The 23,827-nt window shown below is 35.0% G+C and overlaps 1 protein-coding gene across 10 annotated transcripts in view; it reads right to left on the bottom strand.

Annotated features, from left to right (window-relative positions):
* The window catches only part of kst (spectrin beta chain, non-erythrocytic 5 kst), a 446,615-nt gene that overhangs the window by 5,227 nt on the left and 417,561 nt on the right, over window positions 1–23,827 (bottom strand). For 7 of the 10 annotated variants that reach the window (XM_081759067.1, XM_081759061.1, XM_081759058.1 and 4 more), the window contains 8 exons: window positions 23,356–23,487; window positions 20,166–20,263; window positions 17,970–18,188; window positions 14,343–14,481; window positions 10,419–10,557; window positions 7,627–7,809; window positions 5,237–5,408; window positions 1,385–1,522 (listed from right to left, as the gene is read on the bottom strand). In XM_081759067.1, the coding sequence (XP_081615193.1) occupies window positions 1,385–1,522; window positions 5,237–5,408; window positions 7,627–7,809; window positions 10,419–10,557; window positions 14,343–14,481; window positions 17,970–18,188; window positions 20,166–20,263; window positions 23,356–23,487 (1,220 nt within the window). Of the gene's footprint in view, window positions 1–1,384; window positions 1,523–5,236; window positions 5,409–7,626; window positions 7,810–10,418; window positions 10,558–14,342; window positions 14,482–17,969; window positions 18,189–20,165; window positions 20,264–23,226; window positions 23,317–23,355; window positions 23,488–23,827 lie in introns of all 10 variants that reach the window. The other 3 variants (XM_081759059.1, XM_081759062.1, XM_081759068.1) reach the window with 3 other exon arrangements.

The following is a 23,827-nucleotide window of genomic DNA, read 5'->3' as shown; positions in this document are numbered from 1 at the left end:
ATTCAGATCAACAGTCTGTAAGACGAATATACGCTATGAAATTACCGTATTGATACACAGAAAGTGCCAAACTTTATGCAAAAGTTTCCTAATACCGAAGTAGTATACATAAAATCACAGCAACCATTTAAAAATATAAAATTACTTACAAAATATAGATTCGTATAGTTATTCCTTTGTAAGTGCCGTAAGAAAAAGGAATTTTCTTTTGATGATGATCTTGTTTTAACACGAATAAATACACACGGAGGTTTAAATATATAGTTGAAGACATTTTATTTAACCCAATCCTTAACTCCATTCCTTGGTGAAATGTAAAGGGAGTAAAATGTACTTATGAATTTGATTCTGAAGTGAAATCAAAATATTGTTGCACATTTTGAAGTCAGCGGTGTATTTTACAGCAATTAGTTTAAGAAATTTGTAATACTTTTACACGTGTCAAAATAATTTCTTGTTAATCCAAGACTGATATGTAATTAACCACTCAACTACACAGAGTATTTTCACTAATAGCAGTAGAGAAAAAGCTGAATGATATATGCTAGAACCAACCTTTTAAAAAACATGCACTTATCTATAAACTACATATCAGAAATAGTATCGTTCGGTACCCTTTTATTCACGAAACATTAATATAAATAGTGCATGTGTGTCTTCGTCTTCACTGAAAGAACAAAATAATAATAGTTGTGATGCTTATTCATCTATTTACTAAAATAATCTAAAACAGCTTCTTCCATCTCTCAGTCGTAGTTTATAATAACTAACTACTTTATTTAAGACTATAATAACTAACTACTTTATTTAAGATTTATTTTAAAAATATATATAAAACAAACACAGGTTAAATATATACTATTTGTGTACTAGCATTATACACAAGATATCGATCATTAATCTTATATTTACACACTTTTGATATCGTCATAGTTTTATAGCAATTTTAGGAGTTAAGTAACTTTACATTGTAATTCCAGAAAAGAAAAAAAAAAGTCTTATATATTTTGAGTTATTACGTACTAATTATAAAAGGAATAAATAAAACCCATTTAAGAAGTTGTCCCTTATACGAATTAAAAGGAAAAAAAACGTATTTTCTAAGAAGCTGACTAATAAAACTGTATTAAATTGCGTGATTTTTGGTCATCTTCAGATCAATGCATAAAGAGGCATGGCGACCTATGCCATCTTGTTAAATAGCTCTATTCCCTTAAGAAATATTTGAAGTCCCAAGAAATACGAAATTCTGAAGAAAAGAATATGAACTTTTGCAATATTTCAAATAATTCTAATCTACATAGAATTAGCATCGTGAGTTGTGGATGACAAATCTTGCAATTTTCTTTACTTAATCAATAGAAAGACACGGGATTCATATTACCTTCCCTTCCATCTATCATGCTTTGGCTTGCTTCCCTTCGACTCCACACATCCTGACTGTCGGGCACTGGAAGACCATTCTGGTGAATGTTTCCTCGCGTTTGCTGCGGATAACTTCTTCGGGCAATATCCGGCCCGTCTGTAACAATGTAAAGAGTTTAAGGGTTAATGATTGTAGGAAAGGAGTAGAAATTTAGTCATAACCTTAAATACTACCTCCTACAGTAGATATTTAGTCATAATAATCTTAATTATTAGCTTCTCTAGTAGAAATTCTGTACCAAATTTTCGGCTGTCCACAAGTTGCTTGGCAACCTTTCAAAGAGTCAGATATTCGCAGAGAGAATATAATAATAAATATTAATGATAATAAATGTTAATATGAAAAAGAAAAATACAAAAAAGAAGCTTATCGGTCTTCAAAATGTATAATTAAAATTAAACCACATACAAGGAAACTACCACTAATTGCGCACAATTTCTTCGACGTGGTTGGACAATACCGCCAGCAGGGCTTATAGTGGTCTGGTCTCTTGTAAATAATTGAAAAGTGACCAAAAGCACACGAAAAAGTGACCAAACGCACACGAAAGAGTGACCAAAACCTCATCATGCCCCTTTTTTCCTTTGACAATTTCTCCATCACCTCTCTCTTTGTTGTTTTGTTTCATCTTCTTTACTTCTTTTTGAGCTTCCTTCTTTCTTAGGTTTTGTAAGTATCTTTGTACTTACGGTAAGCAGACTTAGCAGATGTAAGAAGCTTCTGAGTTAATGGAATCAGTTCTGGCCTATTTCCGAATTTCTTCATCCCAGATATTATATTTAAGTTAGCATTGAGAGTTCTCAAAGCCATGAAATATTCAAATTCATCACCTACTCTTAAGAACATACAAGAAGCATAACACAAGACGAACATAATAAACTACACAAAAACACACACACACAACGTTGAGCAGAGTGTTAACTATTACGAGAGAAAACTAAAATACTATTATGATAGAAGAAAGAATAGACACAGAAGGGTTCTCAACTCCATCTTGAGAGCTTAAGCATCCACCAACCATCCACTGTGCTTTAGAAAGAATAAAAGATGAAGTGAGAATAAAGCTAACTGTTTCACATGTGGCAGCAAGTACTGAAGCTTTCAGAAGAGTAATACGTAACAAGTTTCTGCTTTTTACCATTTATTTTTATAATATTTTTCTTATAAAACTGCCAATTCAAAACATAAATCACACGAAAAAGTCACTTTACCTCCCAAAAAAGTAACTTCTAGTGACAAATTTGGAAAAAAAAGTAACTTTTAGTGACCAACTTGAAAAAAGTAACTTTTAGTTATATATAAAACCTCGCTATGAGCCCTGTGCCAGATCAAAAACGTATGAAACACATTGCTAACGTGAATACTTATGTTCCCAGTGTTAATTTGGCGATCTTTTTATAAACGTCCATTTATTGCTGTATTTTATTAAAGTTTCAAGTAAGTATATTCAGATTAGGTTCCTCAGTTTCTGTATTTCCTTCTATTTGTGTGTTTTATGTCCTTATGTAACACCCAAAGTTATGAAGGATCAATCATAAGTACAGGCCGTTCCCCATCATACTCTCTCGCCTTCAAGTAAGCTGAATTATAGGACCACGCCACCGGTCCTGGAATTTGTATTTGGAATTACGTAAAATATTGATTGTGCAAATTTTACGTTTGCCATTTAATAAATGTTTAAATAAAACTCAAATTGCGTTTTCATTACTGTAGATATCCTTACTCAACCTGTTCTTTTATAACAGATCTGGAGGAGGTTGAAGGACAAAGGAAAATTCAGTACTAAAATTTTACTATAGGAGCTTATGTTTCCTTCATGTTAAAGAAATTGAATTAAACGAAACAGTCGATCCAATATTACATGGTACTGGAAGATTACCATCCGAGTCTTCTCGCAACTAAATAAAAGTTTCCGTCTTCGTGGGGAAAAATCGAGTCCGATATGTGAAAGCACATGAGGTATGGATCCTTCACTAAACTGTGTGAGTATGAAATTCAATAGTACAAAGTAATAATTATTAATGTAATCAAATAATTAGAGAGAAAATAGAAACGAACTTAAGACCAAGAAACCTCATGGATATGTTCTTTGTCTATGCAGAATTCACATAATCCTAGATTAAATCTGCGCTCTACTACAGAGATCCTTACTGACAAGGAACGGACATGAACGTGTCATCCGGACATCCGAATCAAACCTAGTCCATTCGATAAACATGAAGATATGTTCATGCACAAAAAATTAGGTGCCATGGACAACGGAGTAAGTCCCTGGGGCCCGTCAACCCTGCTAGTATAAAGAAAATCGTAGATTCGCAGTGAAATAGCTATTGCATCAACACTGTTCATTGGAAAGTTATGGCTTATAGTTCATTCGCTTCAAGCTGTTCAACTTTCCAATGAACAGTATTGATGCAATAGCTATTTCACTGCGAGTCTATGATTTTCTTTATACTAACAGGGTTGACGAGCCCCAGGAACTTACTCCGTCGTTCATGGCACCTAATTTTTTGTGCATGAACATATCTTCATGTTTATCGAATGGACTAGGTTTGATTCGGATGTCCGGATGACACGTTCATGTCCGTTCCTTGGAAGTACCTTACTGCCCAACCACAACATAAATAAAGTTATTAGAAAGTTCATACTTCAGGTCAATTAATAAATCATATTAACATGTGTGTGGATCTCAGAAATTGTGGCACAGAACATTTTAAAAGTTGTTTTTTCAGTGGTATAGCATCGTTCATTTGCAATATTATTTACTTCATTTCAGAGCAAGCCTACTAATTTTACTTCAGTTTCCTCTGATTAGAGAAAAGAATTCTCTCTGCACTAATGGAAACTATATTACATTGGTCGATTAGTTCGAAAATTATTAAAATACGAATAGTTGGGTGTATATTTTTACTTCTCTTGCCGAATGAATTCTAAAATATGTGCAGAATTGATTAAAGCATATGGAATAATATTACACAATGAAAACAGTACTCACCTAATTATATTCCTAGAAGCCGAAATACTTTCCGATACTTCGAATACGTCAGCGAGTTCGAGAACCTTTTTTCAAGTATCATAGAAGCTTAATGTATGTTATGCAAGAAAGGTCTTCACATGCTTTTAACTTCAGTATCAGTGGACATTGTATATTTCTATAGGAAATAACGTATTTTTGCGACGTAGCTTTTTTCTGAAAAAATATATTTATGTAGGGGATTGACAAAATTATCCATACCACCATCCTGCTTATAGATTTCTGTAATTCCTGAATACTTCGGTAATACTGAATGGTCTTCAATCACTTGACGTGTGATCGTTGAACTTGACAAAATGTGTTCCAGCATCGCTCTTTCCTTAGTATGTCTGCTCCATTTTATTCCCTGATGTTATTTTTCTTCTTCCTGTTTTTATCCTCTGTGACCAAGACTCCACAGGACAGTCGGAATTTTGGAACTACAAGTAATATTTAGGAATTACATAAATTTGTAAGTAGAATGATAGAATTCTTGAGCGTGATTTCAAATTGTCTGAAGTAATTATACCTCCTTGAAATTATACTGTGTGAGAAATCCATTTACTCAACTATTATCGATTCCATTTTTTTCCCCAGACGTATGCAAGTATTAATATCCCCTTGGCACTATTCTTGGTATGAGTATCTTCACCCTCCTATACACAATTACTCTGTATTTAGCCTCTACAATCCTCGAAAAAGGATACTCTCTGACGTATCCGAAAAATCATTATGTTTTTCAGCTTTTAGGAGTATAATTAGTTGAATAGTGTTTTTATCATTTGCAGAACACTTACCACCCATTCCATAATTCGCCGGTGGTCTTACTCGAAGTTGTACATCATCACTCGGCGACTTGACAATAACTGTAGAGCTTCCTCGCGGAGGAATAGGCGGTCGTTCCGACGGCTGATGGTGTTGTAGAGGTTGGTGTGGATGATGATGATGTTGCTGTTGCTGCTGCTGCTGCTAAGGAAATTACGAATTCAAGATAAAATATTTTAACAATCTGTATGACGGTAACACTCTTATTATATCTCATCACATCTATCTAACAACTCACCTATCAATCCAATATGTTTCAGGTTCTTTACTATCTCCACACATAACATATTGCCTAAGGTGTTGGGAGAGTGGAGGGAATATTCTCAAGTTATTCTACGAATTGTTTCCAGAATGGATATAATTCTGGTGGATTGTACATATTCTTTGTTACTAGAATACTTAATGTTTCATACCCGCTTCGGATTCTCATGATACACTACTACTAACTAATACAGCTTCCACTAAAGGTTAAAAAAAAATATTTTTTCTACAAATCAAAACCATAAAATCTGTACTTTGACATTATGAATATAGCGATGAAATTCTTAATTCTATGTTTTTGGTTTCGTAAAGAAATAAAGAAAAGGCTTGTTAAAATTACTCATTTAAGGTACTGCCGAACGCATTCACTTGTATCGAATATTTGTAACTATTACGTATATAAAATTACATGTTACGTATGTACTTACTGTGGTAAAAATTGTTCGACCAGTGGGAAGAATTAGTACTATAATGATGTTGTATACAAGTCAACTTAAGAAAATTCGTTGTCTTTTCGTAGAGATGTGCACAATGTTGCTATACAACAGTTCGTTACACAGCATGCCATCACAGAACATTCCAAGTAAATTGAAATAGCTTTCAATTTGTGAAATTTTATTCATACCAGCGTTATGATCTTTTTATGTTACTATAGACACCACTGATTGTTACAAATGAAAGTATATACGTGTGCATCAACAATAGTGCTGTGTTTATTTCAGTTAAAAATAAGTCATCATCTTTAAATGTAAAAATTTGAAGATTCGTGTGAGTTGTCTTTCCAAGTCCAAGGAGAAGAAATACACAACTAGAGGTGCTGAATTCTGAATCAGGGAATATCAGCAGTTAGCCCGAAAAAAAATTGGAGTTAAAAACACACAAAGAGTATAAGAGAAGGAAGAGACAAAGCCATGTAGACCGGAAAAGACGATGAAAAACACTTTTTTTTTTGATCTGGGGAGAGGAGGGGAAATTCAGAGTTTTATTTTATAGATACTCTTTCTTTTTTTGTGGAAAGGAGTGAATGTAGGGATGATGGGCTTGGTGCTGATGATAATTAGTCTAAAAGAAGTAGCCTATGCTTCCGTACGGAAAGAAGTAAAAGATTTTGAACGGAAGGAACACGATGTTTTATCAAATATTAATATTACGAAGAGAAGTCAAAAAGTAAAGGAACTTTTGCAATTTCTCGCACTAGGGTTTGGTAACACTGTTAATATCCAGCGCTGAATTAGTGTCGTTTGCAACACTTCCATGCAACATGTCACTCTTATTCCCGCGTTAGTCGTTGGAGTGTAGCAGAACGTTAAACATGGCAGCTCCATTGTCGATCTGCACCAAGGAAGAAATGAGGGCAGTGATTCGCTTTTTGTTTGCGGAAGGTGTTAAACCTTAGGAAATTATTCGTCGAATGCAAGCCATCATTATGAACCGGAAAGTAAGGCTGCGAACATGGTTTGGAAACTCCCATCATCATCAGAAGTTAAGAAATTTAAACGTCAACCATCAGCTAGTCATTGATGCGGTGCAACCGAAAAACTTTTTTTCCTATGGAATCAAAAAACTTGTGAAACGTTAGGAAAAGTACGTTGAAGTACAGAGAGATTATGCAGAAAAATAATGTATGTTTCAGTTTTCTATCATTAGAATAAATGTACCTTTTCTCGAAAGTCCCTTTACTTTTTGACGACTTCTCGTATTTTCATGTTGCTGGGCGGGATTTTAATGACAATTTAATTAGAACATAACGTCGTTTTGTTACGACTTTAATATACGTTTCGTGGTTATGCTGCAGTAAATTAGTTATTTAAAAATTATGTGTAGTTTATTAAATGGTCAATAAATGATTCAAGTTGAAGTGGAATCATTTAAATAGTGGTAGTTAGAAACAAACCATTAATTTAGAGGATAGAAGTCACTGTAATCTATCTGATGCGCAGCATGTGATAGGTCAAATACCATTTTAAACTAGAGACAGACTGCGTTAATTTATACTTTTACAGATACAACAAAACTAACCAAAGCACTGAATATATATTGATAATAATTATATATTTCTTCCTAGGGGTTCAGGAGGAAAAAATATGTGTATATAATTTACCTGAACTACATTCATGTTCGAGTAGACAGGTTGTGGAGGCTGAGGCTGATGTTCTAGTCTGCTGCTGATTGGAGGAAGTGACCGGTGCCTCAGTTCTGGCGTTGATCCTCTACTCGATGCTGAGCTGTTGTCTCCATCTCGGAACGGACTGCCTGAATTAAGTTCCTTCTCTGGACTTGAACCCTGTACAAAGCAATCATATGTTATAACAGGAGTTTTTAACTAATGTTATTCTAGAATGTCAACTTGATTTCAAGGTTTTAAAAAATAAAATAAATAAATAAATAAAATAAGTAAATTAATTAATTAATAGTTTAATAAATTTTTATTTTCAGTTTACTTGTTTGAAATGTAAAGCGAAAACTCAACAGAGTTAAAAAAAATATTTTAAAAAAGTAGGTGTTTTTGTATCGCTGCATTTAGTCATTTCAATGTTATGAAATTAATAGTGGTAACAAACCAATACTGTCCCAATACATGAAGTGAGAAATTAGTTATTATTCATTTTAATGTTATGTAAATTTAAACTCCCGAAACCTTGCTAGGATGGATTCTGTGGGATCATCTCCTGTACTCTTCATTTATTGTGTACATGGTGTAACCTACCCAAGTTTCATAAAAATAATTTATTGTAAAAAGAAAAAAAAAATGTGAGATGAAACTCCGGCTTACTGGAAAGTTGGTGAGTTCTTTATGAGTTGGAAGCACTGTGCACAAACAACCCTTGGTAATTGATGGCGCAAGCTTCTGTCGTTCGGGATGACGTCACGTTGCTGCCGAGGTGTTCGCTCTAAGCCAAGAGCCCGACACAATGCTACTTCGGAGGTGAGTGATGTTGGTTGTTTAGAATAAGGAAAGAAATGGGTCTTTAGAACTTTTCCGTACAGTTAAACGTTCTTTATTAGATTCTTTAAAAATAATAACAGACCCTGACTATTTAGATTTATTCAGGTTTTGACAATATCACGTGTTATTTTATGAAAGTATGTTTTTCTAAAAGCAGAAAAAAAAAGTACCGTAATGTTATCGTATCGTAACTTAAATGATTTTTGCTGGTATACTTGAGTCTCTTAGTTGAGCATATTTATTCCTGTTTTTCCTTGCAAAAGTATCTATTAAAAGTTGCTAGTTAGGATTTGAGTGATTTAGTACTGCTGTTACGGAGAATTTTCAGGCAAGTGGAGACTTTAAAATGAATGATATTTTTCATGAAATTTTCGGTTAAAAGAAAGAAAGAAAGAAAGGAAAAAAACCCCTAAAGAATTGCATTATAGGTATCGTTAGCAATTCATGTGTGTTGGCCCACTTAATGTTTGATTTCTTTCCTCCCATTTTTCTATGCTTTGGGAAGCCACTTAGCAGTAAATTCGAGTTTTATACATTTGAGAAAATTGCTGTAAAGGCTTACTATTTTCTATAATGAATTTATTATTGGATTTAATACTATTTTCCGAAATTTTCTGTTATTTGAAAAACTAATTTTTTTGAAGAAAATAATTTTTGAAGTTGTTGCTAACGGAGATATTTTATTTATTCAATTATTACTTGTTGAATGGTAAATTATTTTCTATATATCACATTCGGATTTTGTTATAATAAAATTTTTCAATTGTTAGAAAAATCTTTTGACTTCACAAGTAGTCGTAGAAGTTTTTCTAGTAGTACTACTAGAGGTAAAGTAAATTCTCTTTTGAATATTAAAATAAGCCTTATCCAGTCTTGAACCCATCACTTCAGTCGTCATGATTCTCAGTCGTGGGGGAATGGAATTTTTCCTTCTCTCTCCTTTTATAATTATATTCTAAAGGGGGAAGTGGGGTGACGTCCGTTCCCGCAGGACTGTGGATACCGGGGGTAATTTAAAAGTTATATATGTGTCGTCTATCCGTTACAATGACTAGCATTGAAAATTGAACACGTTCCCTCTACTCAACGAACTAAATACCTTTATTTTCAAATGTCTGCTAAGTGCTTTTATTTCCCATGTTTCAAAGAAAGAAAAGAATATAATTTTCCCACTAATATTAACATGCATTGTTAACACCCAAACAGTATAAAGTTTTGAAGGTTAGAGTCAGGATTTATATGCAAATGCACATTCAGAACAGACAATTAAAATCCTCTGTTCTAGGTAAGTTATCGATCTGTTCCTCACGCTGCAAAAACGTATTATTTTATGGGATGACCCGATATATTCGAAAGGGTAAGAAGTGTTTAGCGTGCTCAGAATACAAGTTTCGAAAATAATAAAAGTGTAGTCTCATTCAATGAATATAAACACATCGTTTCAAAAAATGAATTGTTATAACGTAGTCTCAAAGATATACTGCTTAGGCTAAAAGAAACGAGAAACTCAAGAAAATCTACGAGCAAGATGTTTTCCAACACAAGTGCATTTGAGGTATCTTCCCTACACACAGGCGTAACTGAAATAATATGATTAAATCCATGACTTTTGTAATCTCACACACCATGTATTTTTCTTCTGCATTTTTTTCTTCAATTATAAGCTATTCACGCTGTTGTTGATTGCACCATAAAATTTACTGTCACATATCTAGGTTTTCAAATTATATAGAACAATTAAATCAATTAATTTTTCAATCATCATATCATACAAAAGTTTTCGTTTTTGATTCCTAGTTCTAGATTCATGGAATAAATACTAAACAAGCTATAAACCTCAAATTATATTTTTTCTTTATATTATTTTTGAAATTGATAACGTGAGACATACTGCTTATCTTCATATCTTTAAAAAAGGACATCCCAATGTCAGGAAGTTAGTTTACCTTTTGTGAGTCATCGTAGCTTAACAACTGAAGACTTGGAGGTAGTTTTGCGTGGAATGATATTTTGTTTACCCAATCTTCCATTTCACGTTCACTGGGAGCCAGAAACAAGAATTCAGACCCGTCGGTTGGACATAACCTAAAAATTTCAAACATAAGCAAATACATAATTTTAAAGAAAGAATACACATAATACTCGCAACAAGAAACGCAAGGAATGTCCTATACAAGTTCTCGTACAATTCATTAAGTTAAAAATGAATAAGTGAGATCCTATAAGGATGTCGAAAAGTAAGTTAAAAGTAAGACAAGAGCAAAAGATTTTTTTGTGGTTCTTTTCTCAATGTGTTCTTATCCTACCTCTATATTTAACTTCCATCTTTTATGTTATTTTTGTGGCTTCAGTTTGATGGTACGTCTTGAGGTTCTCAAAACATAGTGATTATTTAATGGTGGGAAAATTAGCTAACTAGTCTTATTTTTATTCAGTTCTTCTTTTCTGCACGAAGTCTTATACTAATGACTAACGGAATTCCTTACTGCAAGTTCCATACATATTTAGTTCTTCCTTGAACTTTTTTTCCCTGAAGCGAAAAACTGACAAGGTCACTATGGATCTAAAACAGATTGGATTTCATAATGGCACAACAGCATTACTTTTACGCAAAGAAATATTTTAAAATGCATTAAGATAATACTTCATTCGACATAATACGTAACACAAAAGCATAGAAAGTGTAAATACTATACCGTGTTTCAGTGTACATTATACTCCCGATTTGCAGGGCTAATGATTACCAAAAACAACATGATGGAAACGGAGCAAAGAAATTTTGAAATATGCAAATGGAAGGTGAGTACATATGTAAACGTTACATGTAGGGAGTGGCATGAATATACACATCCTCATCAAGATATAGCACGAGAAAAACGAGTACAACGAATCGTTGGTTTTATACGTTTTACCTCGAATTATAACATTACGAACCATTAAAAGTACAATTATACCCACAGTTAAAAAAAAAAAAAAAAAAAAAAAAAAAAAAAAAAAAAAAAGTGTGTGCGCGAGCGTGCGTGCGTGCGTGCAAAATCTTCTCGCACGATGAGAATGGGAAGTATTCGAGGATCTACCATATTCGCCACACTTTATCACCTTTGTGATTTCGACCTTATAACAAAACTGAAGGAACCAATGCGTGGAACAAGCTTTCGAACAAAGTGAAGACAATGTAACATCAATGAGCCGTGAAATCAAAGGATTCGCTCATGTTAAGGTCACGGGTATTCGGTGCCTTTCATATCGTGGGTTATGCGTCTGGATTCTTTGGAAGACAACTCAAAGGACTCTAGAGGCAACTGGTGGGTGTTTCTGGGCGTTACGCATGATGTAAATTGTACTTGTAATGGTTTGTGATGTTGCAATTCGAAGTAAAACACGTATGAAATGAACGATTCGTTGTACCCGTGCCATAAAGGTAACCAAGAAAGTTCTGTCACTTTTTGTGGAGGTCTGTGTTCAATTGGCACCTCACACCGTGAGTTGAATGCGAATGGAGATAAGGCGAAGGTCAGTTGCTGGTGTGGATATATCCAATATACTACCTGGTTGTGGAAGTTCAACTACACCGTGAACTTGCGTAAGGACAGAGTGAACATGGGACTGACTCCACAGAGCGTCATAAGGGCGTGTATGCTGTACGAGTTCAAACTGGGGTCAAATGCCGCTGCAGCGGCACGGAAGATATGCCAGGCTTTGGTGAGAGTGTGGTGACTAAACGGATAGTGTAGCGGTGCTTTAACAAGTTTAAGAACGGTGACGAAATACTCGAAGACACATCATGTACCTAGATCTTCAGGCAGTAATTGAGGCGAACAGTGACCAGACATGTGAGGAACTGGAACTACAAATCAGTGGGGGTGGAAAAAACATTCGGCAGCACCTCCATCAACTTGAGAAGCACTACAAGTTGGGTCGATGGGTCCCACATGATTTGAATCCGGGCCAAAAGGCAACACGAGCAGACACCTGTGTTTCTTTGCTGTCTCGTCTTGAGGAAGGAGCCATTTCTGGACAGGGTGTTGACATGTGATGAAAAGTGGGTCCTGTACGAAGCTCCACGGCACCGTCATCATTGGTTAGCATCCCATGAACCGGTTCCAAAACAATCGAAACCAGCACTGCACCAGAAGATGGTCCTTCTGTGTGTTTGGTAGACTACTCGCGGAATCGTGCATCGGGAACTGCTACCAGCTGGTCAGAACATCAATGCAACTGTGTACTGTCAGCAGTTGAGCCGTGTTCAAGAAAAACTCAAACCTCTGGAGCCAGCACTTCTGAATCGCAAAGGGGTCCTCCTGTTACAGAACAACGCTAAGCCCCATGTGGCTAGGATGACCCGGGACACCATTCTACGCCTTGAATGGGAAACACTATTGCATCCGCCATACTCCCCGGACATGCACTTTTCGATTATCACCTGTTTCATTCCTTGGGCAACCACCTTAGAGGACGACATTAGAGGTGTGAAAAATGCACTTGATACCTTCGTCGCTTCACGGACCACCAAGTTCTACCGCGATGGAATTCATGGCCTTCCACAACGTTGGCACAAGGTCGTCGATGCGGATGGGGACTATTTTTGATCTTCCAGGTACGTCTTAGGTGACATATCGATGTTCGAAGGTGGTGGGTGAAAAAGCGACAGAACTTTCTTGGTTACCTTTATATACTCTGATGGGAATATTATGTTCATCCTCTTCCTTGCATGTAACGTTTACATATGTATTAACTTTCCATTTACAGATTTTAGAATTTCTTGCTTTATTCCCATTTACTTAAATAAATAAATAAGTAGTGTCATGACTTGTGTTAACTCTCGAAGTAATACAGGTGACAAAGTTGTTCTCTTAAGTTCCAAAAGTAATCAATGTACTCTTTTAGATATCCTACGATATATACACACCAGAAAAAAGTAATTAAATATACACGTTGGATATTGTATATAATTTTGTAATACGCAAAATACTTGTATAAATACTTGTTAAACAATAGAACACAAACTATGCCCCTGGCGCAACAACCCTCAGGGGTCCAGGGGCTCCCAGCAACATGTGGCGTGCATGCCTTTGGAGTGATACGTGGTCAGCAGATCGGCTCATCTCGCCATTAATGTCGGCTTTCTAGACCAAAGTTCATTGCTTCTTTCTTTCAAGAAACTTCCCATTTGTCGTTAAGACGCTGCGTGGACGACGCAGTACGAACACCATCTGGTGAGTACGAATGGTCGCCCATCTTTCCTTTGATCCAGCTCCCGCACTACTTGATTGATTCTCATGAGAAGCTGTATAGCGCATGTATTCAATTTTAAGTGCCTTACGTTTTATTTTTTTTAAATAATTGAAATTATGCATGGATAAATCCCAAATGGATAATCGGAAGTTGTCTCTATACTTTCATCAAATCGCCTACGTACATGAACATCTTATAGATACCGTGAATTTTATGTACCTTTGGGAATTCTTTATGTAAATTAATGTCATGCATATTTATTTATAATCCGTAGTTGAAAAAGCACACTTTTAAGTCAGATCAAGTATGTTGTGAACTCACTTAATAATCTGCGAAAGTGAATAGGGTCTTCATTTGCGTGCAAAAAAAACATCCTTTACTTAGTTAGCTGAAAAACTTATAACATTCAACATTTTAACACTAATTAGCACGATGTCCTAGGTCACTAAAGTATAGTAAACAAATTAAATGAAAAATACATATATCTATTTAAATATCAACAGTTATTTTTAAATAATTTTCAAACTAAAAACGAGACTATTTTTTCTATTATTTTGCTTTCTTGCTTAATTTTGTATCACTGATCAATAAATGCAACCTGTTTTCGATATGAACACAGGATGAGATGATCTTACCTGAAAACATGTTTCTTTTTCGTATAATCTTCAGCCTTTTCACATTTTGCTTTGAAAATAATTATTGGAGAAGTAGCTGCCTTGCTGTTCAGGAAATCTTCCTTGTCTTTAAAGAAACACAAAAGCTGACCGCAAAGAACTGGAAATAATACAGAAGAGCGAATTAACGAAATATATATATATGCATAGTTAATTATGCAAGATAAACAAAAGCCGCTTCATAATGTTTTTATGATTTATGATGGATGCGAAGCGTCACCTAACTGTATTCCTAGAAGTAGCAGAAAACTGTCTGATATTTCGGATACATACACGAGTGTTCTTTTACGACGAACAAAGAGGCTTCATACATGTTATGAAAAAGGGTCTTCACATACTTCTGATATTAGTGGAATCCTTTAAATTTTCTGTAACGTATTTTTCGAAGTGATGTCCGTTTCAAAAAATGAAATGAAATCTTTAAGTTTTACGTCCCACGGTTATGCCGGTTAGGCTAAAGGAGACGGTGATGATGAGAGATGAGTAAAATGGTGGAATGAAGAAAGTGGGAGGAAACGGGAGAACCCCGAGAAAACCCACGAGCACGGTGTTTGTCCACCACAAAGTCCACACGGCGCAAGCTGGGATCGAACCAGGGACCCCAGGCACCGGAGGTGAACGCTCTACCACTGAGCCACCGCACCCCCTGATGTCAGTTTCAATATACCACATTTTGCGTGGAGGTAAAACACGATTAGATTTTGCCTTATTAAATACAATTAACTCTACGTGTATTTATAACAGAAATACCTGTACTGAGTAAATTAATTAATATTCCAGATATATGAGAATTCTCCTTGGCGATAATTTTGATGTATCTTAAGCCTAACTCACAAAACCAATATGGAGTCCACGAATCATTATTGCCAAAGCAGACTTTTCTTATTATTCGTTTTATTCTCAAACAACAAACAATATTTCGGTGTAGTACAGAAATATGAGACAATAAAACTAGTAATCTGTTATACAGCAAAGTAATAAAGTTATATGGTATAAGTGTAACAGTTCAATTTTTCTTCATGAGATAGGTAATAATAGTATCCCAACCATCCTAATGTAATAGTTTCAAAAATGCTTCTTTTAGTCGTTGATGTTGCACGATGTAAAACCTTGATATCCTACACATAATGTTTGGTCTTTTGTAAATGTTTTGACAACCATGAAATAGCTTCTTTATCATTTCGTAACTTCCTTAGATATTTCTTCAGTCTGGTTGGTATTTCTTTATGTTGCATTTTTTAGTCTTTGCGCGTTAGGTAATTATAAATGAGGAGCGCTGAAGTAGTGGTCGGAACTAACTTCTGTTCGAAATGGTAATTTCATAAAATGTTCTGAAATTCTCGGTACGTTATTCTCGTTCTCGAAGTAAACTATTACATTCGTGAAAATTGTCATGGCTATTGTTTGCTATTTCGAATGATAAATATTAAGTATACAAAATGCTTTTTGCTAGTAGAAGATTTAGGTCAATGTTTAAAAAATACATACGTAAATAAAAAATTAAATTAAATGAAATCTCTCTTTTAATTGATTATGCTTTTTAGGCTAAAGAAATGGTGGGGGAAAATATGAGAGGGAACAGGAGAGCCTGAGAAAATCCTATGAACAGTACGTTGTTCACCACAAATTCACATGGCCTAGGATAGCACCAGGACCCCTTGCACAGAGGTAAGAACTCTACCACTGAGCCACTGTAGCTCTGCGGAATGGTATTTTACGCTCCCTGTATGTCTTGGCGTACGTTAGCGATGGTAATTTGCAAAGCCACGTCCCTCACGTGATGGAGAGGCTTAGCACCGGGGATCTAACAGGCCAGAGTAGAACGCGTATACCGAATTCCGCTGTCTGGATAAGGTCAGAGGACAGAATTGACTCCCGTCACAAAAGTACGATGAAGAGGTCATCTGTCCCTGATTGAAAGCCAGAGGCAAGAGCATGTGTAGCTTGTGTCTCATACTAGAATACTAGCTGTATAACAATTTTTAACACATGCCAGAAATTGCCAATCACTTGCACGTCTACGGATATGCGAGCCCGTTCGAGATAGAAACCACTGCCTTCCACCCACCTCATCACTGCAGTCCCTCCTGACACCCTTCCTCCAAGACGTACTCGTAAATGAGCATGCAACAAAGGTAATTGACCGAAAGGAACACTGAAACATGTGAAGTTTGTTCAAAAAGTATTCGAACTTAATATTTTTGGCATAAACAAATGTAGTGGCGGAGCCGTTGTTTGATGTACCTATATCCGTGATCCTAACGCTTTTAAAATAATAATAATAATAATCCTACAGAAGCAGTCAATGGCTGGCATACTATCAATGAGTGAGGAGTTATAAGTAAGCGGTGTCGGAATTTCGTTTTTAACAAAATGATTGAAAAATTTGAACTATACTACTGCATTAAATTTTGTGTCAAGTTTGGAGAATCCCAAGTGGAAATGATCCGCAAGAGTCGAAGTGGCCTTCAGGGACGAAGTGATTGGTACCAACACAAATAAAGGAGTAAAATAACCATTTCTACTTTCCTGATCAACTATAGCACACCTGCATTTCGTCAGGCTCCATACTCTCCCAATATGGCTTCATGTGCATGTGATTTCTGATTTTCCCCACGCTGAAAATGTCCCTGAAAGGAATTAGATTTCAGTCTAGAGAAGATATCATGCAGAATGTAGCAGATCAGTTGCACAGCACTCCAGAGCTGCTTTCAACAGTGAGAGAACTGTTGGCAGTGTGTGGGAGACTAAAGGGACAACTTTGAAGAAGATTGCTTTTTTATTATTTTAAACAATTAATAAAAGTTAGATACTTTTTAAACAAATCTCGTAGACCTGGCTCCAATACTCCATTGTTTAGTGTTCGTACGCTCAGATGGAGGACTCCGGTGGGTCTGATTGTACCGACAGTCGCAGTCTTATGACCCGAACAATCCTTTTGTCCAGGACCTCCCCTGGTACGTCAATCGCCTCTGCTGTGAGAATCCTCTGGTTCCATCGAGCACACTACTGATAAACTACGTCACCACCCAGCGAGTTTTTTTGCGGTACAACATCCAGCCTCTTGTAACTCCACTTAACAGTCGTATTTGGAAGTCATTCAACTGGACAATAGATGTCTAACGTCTCCTAGCACTGCAGACAGACTGCAACCTACAAACAACGAATATGCACACACAACTACCCTCGTTGTGTTTTCCGACGATCTTCAAACTAGCAGCAATATACCCTTTATGGACACTATGATGATCCTGGCCTCTACAGTGGATAAGGTGCTGAGACTTCAAATTAAGCTCTGGATGCCTTCTAAAGACAAACATTCTGTGGTGGACATTTTGTTCAAATCAGATGACGTATACGAGTTTTTTAAAATGGATTTCCATTAGTGTAAGTTAATAAGTATGTACACTCAAGCTACCGTAGTCCCGAAATTTAGTTCCATTCAAGCTCTTCTAAGTAAAACAGCTCAGTTTCTTCAGGTATCGTAACTTCTTTTGTCATGACATCAACGATTAAATGTTTAGCAGTTGTTGTTAGAGAAAATTACGTGTATTAAAATAAATTACTGTATTACCAAACCCTAATTACCTGTATAGAACGTTTTCCATGATCTGACGGCAGCCTTCTTTCCACCACTCTGTAATTCATGTTTCCGTTCTAGAATTCCCTGAATCTCAACAGGTGGAAGCTCCATTTGGTCAATTCGTTGAAGTTTCCTGAAGCTCTGTGTTCTCCTTCTCGTTGTAAAGCTCGGCGTTCGTTTCGATTTCTTCGAATCTACCTTCATACTTTCAGCTCGTTTAATATCTGCAAAGTTTAAAGAACGAAGTTATTGTCTTAAGATTTAGACAGAAAAAAGAATAATAGTATCCACTTACAATACTACAGTGTGTTAGGAAAATATAATAGTTTCGACTAAAACTGAATCTATGTCTAGAAGAAACTGGAAAGTTTATGGATGAAATACCGTATGGTTATTCAAAGGTGTGACTACATAAAGCGCAATCTGAGACCATGTCAAATAATGAATGTTGATAACTCAAATAAGTAATGTGTGTTCCTTAGAAGCTGATAGGAAAAAGGGACATTTCAGTTTCTGCCACGTGGGCTAAACGAGATAAATGATACACGTAAGTGGATGCTTAAAATAATGGGAAAATAGCAAAAGTAGAATAACTACTCGCACCACAAGCGAAATATCTAATACACTAAATCATTGTATCCCTCAGAGTGAATATTACAAACAGTATAAAATTACTACTATTATTATTTTCCTTTGTTTTCATTGTCGAATGTTACTTTTCAAAGGTAGAAGGGGGGAATTGGGTAGAGAGAGTAACTGGGCGAAAAAGTTTTTAAAAATTTATATTTTGCATTTCAGTATATTTTTATGGAATTTAATTACACCCAAACTTTGGGTGGGTAGATGTTGGTCAGAAAAAAAGCTGATATGAATTTTGAGAGTGTGTAATAATGAAGAAAGAAAAAAAAAAAGACTGAGAGATGATATATTTGCATATTTGAAAACGAATTTCAAGTTTGTGTGTGTGTTTTGGTTGGAGTCGCAATAAATCGCGCATCTGTTAATGTTTTGATCCAGATTTTTACTGCTGCTTCAAAACATCATAAGGATGGTGCCGTGAAGAGCAGCAATCTTGAATTTTCACTGTGAGGCAGTAAAAATTTGATAAAAAATGTGTACCCCCCAATTACCTCTAAGGGGTAATTCGGTGCATGATGCGGTGGTAAATGCATGGAATGCCTTAAGTGAACATTTTTTCCTTAAAATTCATTTAAATGCTGTACTATCTTTGTCTTTTGTGGTGTACACTTTTGTTTCATAGTGCATTGTGCTTATTAAGCTATTTTATTCAACTTAGGCCTCCAGTGGCTATTGCATATGCCAATAGTGCTGATGCTGTAAATAGGACACGTTTATCAATCCAGAGTTCCAACACATGTTCTATTGCAATAGTTTATAGTTATTTAGCATTAGTCGTATTACCTTCTTCTATGTTTGTTTGAATATCAGGGCCTGTTCACTTGGTTATGCTGCTTGAAAAGGCATTCAAATATTCTTGAGATTCAGAAATAAGTTACACCTTATTTTGCGTAAACAAAGTTTTTTTTTTTTTCTAGGCCACATAAAACGATTAGTTTTTAAGTGAAATACAAAGCTTAAATTTTCATTTATACCCAATCACCCCCACGGATTTATGCGTACCGGCAATGGCTTTAATCATTTTGCACCAGGAAATCACACCAACAACAATAAAAATGTTGCAGGATCAAAAGTAAAGATGTCGAAAGCTTACCACTACCACAGTAGGTGCAGAAGAATCTACAACATACAATCAGTTCTTAAAAACTAGAAAAATACCTATAACATGTGAAGAAAAAAAGGTTGAAAAAATACCTCCAATTCCCTCCTTCTACCCTATGTAATGAAGTAATGGCTTTCTACTTAAACTTCTAATCTTGAAAGTCATAACAAGAGATTCTTCTTTTTATCAATTATATCGCTGAAAATACAGCTCTGTATGTATATCAAATATATTCTGATTTAACCAAATTTTCGTTTAACCGAAGCACAATCGGTACTATCAAATTCGGTTAAACGCGGCCCTAGTGTATTTTGAAAGAAATAGCTAGCAGAATGTGTTTCCATCAAATGGAGAAGCAAAACAATATATTGTATTGTCTCCTCTCCCAATATTCGTATATATATTTCATTTTATGCATATTGCTATTAATAAATAAATTACAGAATAAAGAACTACTCACCTGCTCTTCTGCCAGCAAAGAGTTGTGAAATACTACCCGTCTTGTGAAGTGCACCAGGTTCAGAGGCTTCAATTGCACTTGGCTTCATTGCGTTCAACCTTATCAATGCAAAAAACCAAAAAGTTTATGTCAATACTTTGGATAACTTAAATAATGATTTAATAATTCTAACAGTTGTATCTAAAACTTTCAAATCGTAAATCAAAATCACGATATTTTTACAAGTTTTAAAACAATCTGAAAATATACCGAAAACAACTTACGTAGGCCTACATCTTTAAATTCAAATTTTATCTGACTAAAATAATAATCCATGCACACAAAGAAAAGCACACTTGTTACAATCAACAAACAGAATTTCAACACCACAGTGCTCATAAATGTTAACAATTCTACACACACATATATTAAAAACAAAACAGCAAGCTTACATAATGTCAACAGTGTAATTTTACGTGATATACACGGTATTAGAATCACAGAAGATAACAGTGAACAAAGATGTATGATATCAATTCATCTGACATTCTCCTATACTCTTATTAACTAACTAGCTAATAATTATGTGAAATCTCTGAGTATTAAGACAACTATATATGCAATAAAATTTTTGCCTAACAATCTTCTGTTTATAAATTAACAACAGAATGTTTAATTGTTGTATTAATTTTGTTGAAAATTTTATATAATATTATCTTACAAAGTAAAATTTCCATATTGCATTCACTCTGTATAGCAATTTATTTATAATCCGTTAGTCAATATTGTTCTCAAATTTTCCCAATAAAAAGAAGGAAAGGTTTCGAACGACATCCTTTGAAGTAAGTTATTGGTATCGATGAAATTTAAAATTCTACCAAAACCTTTTAGAATAATGAAAATTATCTATGCAATGTATTCTAATTTTATTTCATTTTTTAATTACTTATAGCACTACTTTATTGTGTTTGTAATAATACATGGTAACACACTGAAAATTCACTAATCCAATACATAAAAAAGACAATGAACAACATACACGATCATGAAACTAAAAGAAAATTTGAAACGAACAGATTAGCACAAAGAAAGCTAGAATCAGTGAATATTTCACCAGAAGCTCTGTAAACAGATCTACAAAGAGAAAAAAAATATGTTAATGCTTATTGTAACTATATATATATATAAAAAAAAAATCTAAAATATTATGACTACCTATTAAAAGTGAGTCAGAATGAAAGAATTAAGTATTTCTACGTTTCTCTCAACATGCGTTTCTTACAATTAATAAAAGCATTTCCTCTAGGTTAATAAATAATCCAATACTTTTTTTCGGTAAAAGAAAAGTAAATGAGACTTTTTTAACTCTCAAGCTGCTGCTCTAAATTAAATACTGATTTGAGAAACATTAAAATAGATTTTATTTTTTGCAATGTCTGCAAATTTGAGATTGAAAAATAAAATCTAAGTTTTACGTCCCTCGGTTATGCCGGCTAGGCTAAAGGAGACGGTGATAATGAGAAATGAATGAAATGGTGGAATGAAGAAAGTAAGAGGAAAGGGAAGAACCCCGAGAAAACCCACGAGCACGGTGTTTGTCCACCACAAAGTCCACACGGAATTGTGAGACTGTAATACCACATTAGCAATCATTTACTTTGGACAAATATGAAGAATTCTACCAACTTTTAAAAGAAAAGGAACATTCGGATTAACAATTCCGAACGAAAGCTAAGACAAGAACTTTAAAGAAATGTAAAGCAGTTTTAAGCTGCTTCATAAAGTAATTAGTTTCGCTGTGGCGTATGACTTATTTTGAAACCAATCTAAAGGTAATAGTATTACACTTTTTAAAATATATGAATTTAGTTCATTTCTTTATTTTCCTCACAACAATATCTGTCTCCTTTGAAGTTCCTAAAATTTCATTACGCGATTTATAAATAGAAAATAATTATATATTCCTACATTATTATAAATGACATTAGCGAAGTAATCGTTAAAATTAATGGAGAACATTCTTAACACATTAAGAAATACAGAGAACGAAAGTTATCCATTAGTGAAATCAAATGGATCATTCTTTTTTATGAGAGAGGTCTTTAATAAAAGAAGGATACAAACGAAATGAAATTTGAAATGAAATCTTGAAGTTTTACGTCTCACGGTTATGCCGGTTAGGCTAAAGGAGACAGTGATGATGAGAGATGGTGGAATGAAGAAAGTGGGAGGAAACGGGAGAACCCCGAGAAAACCTACGAGCACGGTGTTTGTCCACCACAAAGTCCACATGGCGCGAGCTGGGATCGAACTACAGACCCCATGCACCGGAGGTGAACGCTCTACCACTGAGCCACCGCGCTCCCACAAAAGAAGGATACAGTCTGCATGAAACGATTCATCTTTTACAAATGTAAATCTATATGATGTAATCTTATTCTTATGTAATCAGATTAGATTTATTGTACTTTCCGCTCTATATTGATAAATAGCTGACCTGCATATCCGTTATCAACACTTGCAAAGTCAATTTAATTTTATTATATCCAATGTTTCTACAATATTCCATAATTATCCTTGATTTCCTTAATTAAAATACAAATAGATCAATTACATTGTGGTCAAGTTATAGAGAAACTTCAGTAAATGCCGACTTGTCAATGATCTTCGAATCGGGAGTCCTGATGTACAATTATATCGAAGTAACTACGTGCTGTATTAATATTAATATCAATGAGCAAGTTTGGTTAATTTTATTTCACACAAAGAAATACAACATCATGTTAAAATTTACGTTTTACTGTGACCAAGTATTTTTCTCTACATGTACACAAACATAATGCGCAGAGAACATTAGACAACAAAAAGCGAAACTAATAAAAACAAAACAAAAAAATAATAATCAGAAACAAACATGTTAGTGAAAACAAACAGTATCAAACTACATAGTTCTATTGACCTACTTACCTTGTGCATGTCTGACTTATCCAGAAGAACAAGAGAAAGAGTTAACACATTACAGAAAGCTAGTATTGAAAGAATCTACAAAGGGAGATAAACACATCAATGTCGAAAACAATACCTTTGCAGCAAACGCAGAACACAATCATCATCCCCTTCGACATCCCCATTGAGACAGGGATAAGAAACAGATCTGCTCTCCCACAAGCACCTGAAGGGTGAGACAAGCACAGACAGTTAAATCAAGTACCTTGGAGACCCCATGCCAGGAGACCTATGCCTATAGTAGTCGAAAACAGGGTTGTAAGTAGGCACAGATTTTACTGCGGGCAATGGTGACGACATTTTGGATCCGGATCCTGAGTCGGATGGTGAATTACTTCTAGCAGGTAAGAAGAAAATGTGGTTAGTTTGTAGATAAAAAGAGAACTTATTGTACAATAGCTCGAAACAACATTCAGTCTGTAGAACCCTCTCATCCTGCACACCATGCTCCCATTTAATCAATATATCATGCCAGCCACACTTTCACTAGCAATGAATTAATATTTACACTTTGAACGATAACAGACTGATTACTGCAATTATTTCACTAGAAATAGAAATAAGATTCATTCTGGTACACACCTCAAAACCTTAACAGTACTTTGAACTAAATATTTAAAATATAAACTGAACTGAAAATTAGGTCTGTCTCGAAAGTGTACGGAAAAAATGTCAAG

This window comes from Thermobia domestica, chromosome 5 (genome assembly GCF_964235325.1).
Source record: "Thermobia domestica chromosome 5, izTheDome1.hap1.1, whole genome shotgun sequence".
Taxonomy (NCBI): domain Eukaryota; kingdom Metazoa; phylum Arthropoda; class Insecta; order Zygentoma; family Lepismatidae; genus Thermobia; species Thermobia domestica.
Note: the sequence above shows the minus strand (reverse complement) of the source record. Positions and strands in the feature narration are given on the sequence as shown.